This window comes from Carya illinoinensis, chromosome 2, assembly GCF_018687715.1.
Source record: "Carya illinoinensis cultivar Pawnee chromosome 2, C.illinoinensisPawnee_v1, whole genome shotgun sequence".
Taxonomy (NCBI): Eukaryota; Viridiplantae; Streptophyta; class Magnoliopsida; order Fagales; family Juglandaceae; genus Carya; species Carya illinoinensis.
Genome location: NC_056753.1, coordinates 464,208 through 472,705, shown reverse-complemented (window position 1 = coordinate 472,705; position 8,498 = coordinate 464,208). Strand labels below are relative to the sequence as shown.

At 38.8% G+C, this 8,498-nt stretch overlaps 1 protein-coding gene across 1 annotated transcript; it reads left to right on the top strand.

The window, feature by feature from the left end:
• Positions 1-466: 466 nt before the first annotated feature.
• LOC122295804 (protein FREE1) lies at positions 467-8,498 on the top strand. The gene is made up of 10 exons (XM_043105063.1): positions 467-1,589; positions 1,769-1,855; positions 1,942-2,073; positions 3,691-3,822; positions 4,265-4,330; positions 4,423-4,533; positions 7,388-7,480; positions 7,683-7,716; positions 7,956-8,026; positions 8,137-8,498. The coding sequence occupies exons 1-10, from the start codon at positions 651-653 to the stop codon at positions 8,212-8,214; spliced, it is 1,743 nt and encodes a 580-aa protein (XP_042960997.1). The 5' UTR covers positions 467-650; the 3' UTR covers positions 8,215-8,498.

Below are 8,498 nucleotides of genomic sequence, written 5' to 3'. Positions count from 1 at the left end.
TGGTAAACAAGAGTCTGAGAAGATTCTGCAACATTGCATGGTGCAGCAACGAAATCGTGTGGATGTTGAGATATTGGTGAAGTGAAAAGGCCTTCAAATAGACATTGAAAAAGAGTTGTAGCGTTTGTTTATGATTATGTTAGGAGTCTTAAAAATATTTAAATAATATTAAAAGTTATTTAATATTAAGGTATTAGAATGTAACATATTAAAATATTTTTTAATTTAAAAAAATTAAAAATACGTCGGAGGAAATATTAGCACTAAGCTTTTGAGAATAAAATATAATTTTTCGAAAAGAGAGAGAAGCTACGTAGCCAAAACTAAAAGAAAAATTGTATAAAAGAAAAAGAAAGAGAAATATTCTATTCCGGTGTAATACACGCAATGATAAAATTAAGGACCAAAAATATCCATGCACGTGTACTACACGCAAGAGATCCTTCCAATATCAAGGCGAACCCCAACCCAACTCAGCGAGTTCTTCGTCAGCATCTCTCGAGTCTTCTCTGATCGGTCTCTCTCTCTCTCTCTCTCTGCGTGTTGATTCCAGTAGAAAAGGCTTCAAAGTTTTGACCCTACAAAAGGCGGAACCACCACCACCACCACACCCCAACCACAACCACGACGCTCTTTGCAATTAATTAGACATGCAACAAGGCTCTGCTCCTCCTCCATATTTTCAACATCCCAACTTCCAAAACCCTAATTCCTCCGATCCCCCTTACGCCTCCGCTCCTCCCTTCACCGCTTCTTATTCTAACCCCGATTACTCTCTTTATTTCCCCTCATACCCTCCTCCTCCTCCTCCTCCTCCTTCATATTCTCATATTCCCGATCCTGTCGCCGCTCCTCCCCCTCCTTCCTCTTACCCCCCTTCCTCTAGCCCCAATCTTCCCCCCTTCAATTCTCCACCTCAACCCTCTTCCTTCCCTCCTTTCGATTCTCACCTTCCCTACCAACCACCCAATCAACAGCCACAGCCACAGCCGCAGCCGCAACCGCAGCAGCAGCCGCAACCGCCCTATTATCCACCCTCCGATCAGTTTCAGACACCTCCCAATTATGCTCCTCCCTCAAACCCTACTCCTAACCCATCTCCTCTTCTAAATCCGAATTCTTCCTACTCCGCCGGCTACTCGGCACCGTACAGTCATGCAAACGCTCCAACGCCTCCTGTCTATGATAACCCTTATGAGAATTCCGTGAAATACGACGCTGCCGCTCCGTATTTTGACGATGGCTACGGTGCATTCAATCGTAGCCGGTCCGATTTTGGTTCGGATTTGTACGGGAAGCGATCGGACAGTGGACTTTCCCATTATGACAGCGACGGTGTCTATGCCTATGAGGGGCCCAAGGTGGAGCCGTATGGTGCTCGGGGCACGGCGCCCAAATCTACTGCTTTCGATGATTACGGGAGGTCGATCGGCTTTGGTTCTGCGAAAGATTCCTCTGCGAACACCAAGATCGTGCGAGCGGTGCCCAAGGCGGAGACGCAGCAAGACGTGAAGGGTGGGGTGCAGAAATTTCGGGTCAAATTATTGCCCGAAAGCCTTGGTCAGAGCACCATGGATGTTCTTTGCCAGGTATGAGTTTCATTACGATTCGTTTTGCGTTCAAAATCACATTCGAGCAATTGTCATATTTTTTTGTACCAAAGATGACTCAAGTATGTCGCTGAGCTTCCCTTTTTGGACCCACATTTTTCTGCTCGTTACATTTTCTTGATTGGTTCTTGTAATTGGATCACGATTTTCTCTTTCAGATTGGTTTGGATGGAATACGGATGCTTGATCCCAGTACTAGTAGGACATTGAGAATATATCCTCTTGAGACCATTTCAAGATGCGAAGTGAGTGGGTTTATTTTGGTTGAATCTGTTTTATCCGTTACTAGTTTTTGGCTTAATAGTAAGATATATGTTCTTTCCTCGCATAGGTTTCCGATTCATCTACACTTGCATTTTGGTCCAAGAGTTCGGTGGACATTGAGCCCAGACGTATCAGATTGCAATCAAATAGTTATACTACCAATACCCTTCTGGACACAGTGACTGCTGCAACTGTACAGGTTGGTGTTGTACTTGTGTCATCTCCTGCTTTATGATTATAGTGAGTTCGATCTTAGTTGGCAAAATGTGTGTGGCCGAGGTGTTTGCATTTCTTGTTGCGTTCTGGTTATCTGATACTTACTTGACGAATGTACCCAATCAGTATTCCTAGGGGCTTGTCATTTTAGCTTTTTGTATTTGCCTTCTTTAAGGCGCATGGGCAAGAAAGGCCTGCATTTCTTCCCATTAAATTCTTTGTCTTAGTTACCCATCTTTCATTCATAAATTACCCTCAAAACTATCGTGTTTTGAACCAGCATCCTCACACTCCACGTTGTTTGGAGTTTTAATTGTTTCATCAACGATGTGTACTTGTGTTTTTGTTTTCTTCTCTGCAACATTGGCTAATGTTTACATGTTCTATGGCATGCAATATATTTCCTTGCATTTGCTTTCTGCAGCATGTTCTATTGACTTTTTATGTTCCAGCTTCTCAGATCTGACACTGAGAATAGCTGCAGTCCTTTGACTCGAGCTGTCTAGTTCATTAAGATTAAGTTGTCTGAATTCACAGAGTTGGACTATGTACTATGTACTTCTTGAATGAAATAAGTTAAATGCTGATTTGAAGCATCAGTATATAGTATCGTTTACCTCAAATTAAACATTTATCAGTTAGGGAAATTACAATTTTGGAATTATTAAGTATTATTTGGGATTAAAAAAGTGGAATTTAAGTAGTTAAAATATATATGATTCTATTCATTGGGCCCCCACTACAGGGGGAGGGGATTCTGTGGTTATATCATGGTCATAATGTATAGATTGATTGTAACGTCCCAATGGAACACCCAAATCACATGGCCTATACTCCAAAAAGATTAGTTAATGATACAATTGGAGCCCCATTGGAACCTTATAAAGAGCAAGAACTTTTCCTTCCCAAGCAATGTGGGATTCCATACACTACCTACCCATAACCTTATCATATGGGGTATCACAATCTACCCCCCCTTAAATTTCTGATGTCTACATCGGGCCTATTTGTTGTAGGTGGCATGGCTCAAGTCCCACATTTCTGGTTGGGACAAGCTCTGATATCATTTGTAACGCTCCAATGGAAGGCCCAAATCACATGGCATATACTCTAAAAGGACTAGTCAATGATACAATTGGAGCCCCATTGGAACCTTATAAAGAGCAATAACTTTTTCTTCCCAAGCAATGTGGGATCCCATATACCACCTACCCATATCCTTATCATATGGGGTATCACATTGATATACTCACATTTCTTTGAAACTGGCATTCTCGTTTGGGAAATGGATGCTGCATATGGGATTATCATGCTGGCAAATACCAGTTCATTTACAGCATCCAGAAACTATAATAGGGGGCGCCTATCTTCATTTTGAACATTGGATAATGTGTTATTAACAGTGTTGAGCTGTTCTCTCGTGTATGATTTGCAATAATGTTAGATCCCTGTGAGTTGCTACTTGTATTTGTGTTTTCGAAACCTAGAAGAAGCAGATATTTGAGTGATTGCATCCAGTTCTCAAAGATTGTTTTGAAAGTTTTTTTCACTTCTAGATGTGCAATTTATGATTTATTATCATCTTATCATAATGATGCAGATCAAGGAGATGGGTGGAAGAAGCAGACCTGTTGATTCTTTGAAGATAAATGAGCAGCCTGGAGAAAAGAAGAAAGGACTTGTTGATTGGATGAACATTATAAAGCCTGGAAACGAAGAAAAAGATCATTGGGTAACATTAGTTCTTACATTGTTTTCTGCAAGCTCTGGCTGTTTCTGGATAAAACATTTAAATGTTTTGTATAAAGTGTTTTCCATTGAAAGAAGTTTTGTTTAAGCTGTTTTTTTCTATTTTTGGTGGGCTATTAATCTCTATTTTGGGAAATATGTTATGTTTTTCAGTTAGAGCTAGTTTAACTTATAAATATCAGTTTGCAAACTTCTTGTTTCCTTTTATAAGTTCTCCAATGAAATATTGTCTGAATTGAGAGAACCAAATTGTTGAATTATTGACTTCTTAGTTTCATTCTATCAGTTTCGTTGACCGTGGGGTTCTTTTACTTACACATTGACCATGGGAATGAATGTACATTGGATTCATTTTATCTGTGTCATTTATTACTATTCAGCTTGTAAATTTAGTTTTGGTTATTTTTTCCTTTCTTCTCTCTTAGGTCCCTGATGAAGCTGTTTCAAAGTGTACATCATGTGGAACAGATTTTGGAGCTTTCGTGCGCAGGGTAATTTTTTTTTTTTTTTTGAGGTTCATTAAATAAATTATGTCATTGTGCAATGTTTCTTGGTGGCCTTATAGTTGCCTGCCTTGTTTCAGCATCACTGCAGGAACTGTGGAGATATTTTCTGTGACAAGTGTACCCATGGTAGAATTGCTTTAACCGTTGATGAGAATGCTCAGCCAGTTAGAGTTTGTGACCGATGCATGGTATGCACTTCCAAAAAATGTTTACCAAAATAAATGCACCAATAACTGTTCTAGTACTTATTATTTATTTCCATTTTCTTAGTAAGTTCTCATTCTTTTTCCTCTTCATTATGGTATAGATCCTTTTTTTGGGGCTTCTCCTGCTTCCATTATCAATGTGCTAGTCCTAAAGCCTTTTATGCATATTAGTATTGCTTACACTTATGTAGATGAAATATACAGCACACAATGATATCTATCCTTTGTGAGAATTGGTTTTTTGGGACACAATATTTTGATTGGTTTCTTATGGAGTTTTTGGAGAAGTTTGGGGATATGCAGTCTATTTTTTATAAAACTGAAAATATTGGTGTGAGGAGAAAAACACATTTTTTTAAACCTCCAGAAAGATATTATGGCAAGCTTAATGGATGGGTTAGTGTGGTATATATTATTTTTTTTCTTATTAGAAGAATGTTTTTCTTGGCACTTTTTAGGAAATTATTCGTGTTGATGTGGATAGAGCTGTAATTGGTCCGGATTTGCTATATTTTCCAGACTGAACCAATCAGTCAGTGCAGTAACAGTAATTTTGCACGGAAAAGACCTGTTTATCAGGGAAATTCAGTGTTTGTGAATCAGAGAGAGAGAGAGAGAGAGAGATGAATATCGGGGCAATATCGTTTCCATAGCTATTATTATTGTTATTATTATTTTTGATAAAGTTTTATTGAATCAAAGTAAATAGGCACAGCCCTACTAAACAAGAAGTATACAACGGAGAACACCTAGTTACTAGTTAGAATCTAGAAAGTGATACAAAAAAGTCACGAAAGCTGGCTCCATTGAAAACACAGAAGCCCAAAGAAATTAAAGTGTGGAAAAAGAAACTTCTAAGCTCATTCTAAGAAGTCTTCCGATCTTCAAAGCTTCGGCCATTCCTTTCAAGCCAAATACACCACTTGTGACAAAGGAATCATTTTCCATACATCATCAATTTGCGTATTGCCCTTTTCCAGAGTTTTCAACCACTGAATTAAGGTGAGAGTGCATCCACAAGCTGTATTAGACTTAGAAGAGTGCTCAGTGTCAGTGAATTATTTGTAGGTGTCAATTAACCAATTTTACTACAGACCAAACAAGGGCTAGGGTTGGGGAGGTGTGTTCTATTCCCATTTGGGCTTGGTGTATTTTGGATAGATTTCTAATTTTCTCGGGCTTATTGGTCATTAGGGGCTCTCTAGCATGGGCTGGATGTTTTCTTGTATACGTCCAGTGTACTTGGTTACTCTTTTGTTATTAATATATATATATATAATGTTTTTACTTATAAAAAAAATTTTAAAAATTAATAAAGTTTTATATATGATCTGAGTGTCTATGCAACCATCAGTAAGGAAACGCCTTTGTACTGTCTCTTTCTCTTCCTTTTTTAATCTGGTAAAGCAATGAAGTGTAAAATATCTCGAGTTACATAACCAGGTAGTAGTTGCATAAGGCAATGTTGGTTTGATTTTAGTACTTGCTTGAATTTCTTTTGCTTTTTGTGCAAAAAAAGGGGCAGTAAGGTTACGAACTCCCAGCCAAGATTTCATAGGTTTAAGTGTTATCAAGTTAGCATTTAGGCTATGGTGCTATCAAAACGAGAGATGCTCTATGGAGAGATATGGTCTTTTCCAAACTGGAGGCTGTTGGGGTGGATGGACTTCAAATGAGGCCCATGGGTCGTATATGGTGTAGGCCTATGGAAGTATATTAGGAAATGTTGGGTGAGGTTCTCTAAATATATCAGATTGAGGTGGGTGATAGGACTCAATTTTGGTGTAATCTATGGTGTGGAGATATGGTCCTCAAGAAAGACTGCTCTGCTGTGTATGATTTGGCCCACGTTAAGGATGCTTCTTTGGCAGATAATCTGGAGATGTCAGGTATTGATATTTACTGGAATGTTAAGCTCCGTCAGAGCGGCACAAGATTGGGAGCAATGCTTTCAGTGAGTTCTTTAATATGTTATATCTCACTAGAATAGTAAGAGGAGGTGAAGACTAAGATTTGTTGGGCTCCATCCAAGAGGGGACTATTCAATGTACTTTTCTATAATATTATTCGTTCTCATGTTTACCATTCATTTCGATGGAAGTTCATTTGGTGGACAAAGGCACCATTGAGATCAGCAGCTTTTGCTTGAATAGCCCTCGGGAAGATTCCCACAACAGATAATTTAAGAGAGAGACATGTTTTTGTCTTAGACTGGTGTTGTGTGTGGCAAAGAAGTGGGGAGTCAGTTGATTGTCTTCTTCTTCATTGTGATATTTCAAGCACACCGTGGCCAGATTTCTTCAGGCAAGTGGGATTGGCTTAGGTCATGCCTAAAAGTATTGTGGAGTTTTATTTATTTATTTATTTTTTATGTTTGCCCTTGGAGAAGACTAGGTGGTAGCCCACAAATTGCTGCAATAAGGAAGATGGCTCGTATCTGTCCCATATAATACATGTGGAATGAAAGAAATAAAAAAACAGGATTGTGAGTGGACGGCAGAAGATTGAAAGAATTTCTTTATCAACACCCGTTTCCTTTGGATTGTATCTTTTGACTTTAATGGATGTAACCTGCATGAATTTCTAGGATCTTTTTCATCTTCTATATAGGTGTATCTTTCGTATGCAACTTGTATACTTGAGGTGTCCCTTTTGTGCCTATCAATAAAGTTCAATTTATTGTTAAAAAAACTCAGTTTCTCTCACACAAAAGGTTTGAGCAATAAAAAGTCATTTTATGATGTATTTGTGGTGTTTGCTCATTTCTATTCATGCAGACTACTATGGCCTTGACCATTAATGAAACTGGTTCTGACAGTGTCCTTATTCTTTGCAGGCAGAAGTGACTCAGAGGCTGAGTAATGCCAAGGAAGCTGCTAGTAAACCTGTAGCAGTGCAGAGTCATGAGGATCTTGCCAAAAAGCTTCAGGTAAGTTGTGCTATACTGTTGTTGTCTTTGATATTTTCAATGATCCTTAAAACTGTTTTTGTGAATTTGGATGATTATGTTTGCAATTTTGAAAGCTAGTTAAGTGGGGTACAGCTATCAGTTATATTTGTATGTAAATTGGTATGTGCACGAATTCATTCATGATTGTTTTGCTTTTGTTTTTATTTTTTGTATTTAACAGGAGGAGATGGAAAGGAATCGAAGGGCATCATCAGGTATCTTCTGTTATAGGAGTTATTGTTCTTGTTATATAACTGTAATATATAGGACTACTTAGGCTTTCAGCTTAAGTGGTGATACCAAGAGCTAGCCACATTATTTCAGTTGGCTTGGACTGGCCAATGTGGGAAATATGTTGTTTTGGTTATATCTTGACTCTGACCGAAAAGCCAATCTTTTAATATGAAAGGAAATTGTATATGATGTGCTCATTGGAATGGTTTGCCTTTGATAGGCTCTAAGTCTGATGGCTCTGGGAGGCGGTTGAAGGAAGTTGCCTGTCCAATCTGCACTGTCCATTTGCAGGTCAGAATATTTTGACCTATTAGGGACCACCCCCTTCCTCCCTCCCTCCCCTCCCTTATTAAATACAGATTTCTACTATAACATCATTAGTTTTATGTGGATTGTTGCAGGTCCAAGTTCCCAGCTCGGGTTCTGAGACCATTGAGTGTGGGGTTTGCCAGCATCCATTCCTTGTGAGTGCCCATTGATACCGCGTACTTCAATGAGGAAGTGCTCAAGTTGAATGCTATATATATGTGGTTCAAATTATTTTAGTGGTGGAGCTGATGTTGATTAATAATTTGGATTACCATCTGCGTATTGTTTACCCCCTCGCCCCCTCTTAACGTCTGGTTTTTGTACTTAAACTATTTTCACCGCGATGGTGTGCATTTTTATTTTCTTGTAAGCTACATTAAGTGGGTCATGGCTTTGTGTATGGAAGTAACAGTTTAATCTTCACGAGTACATGTAGGGAAACGCTTGACAATGA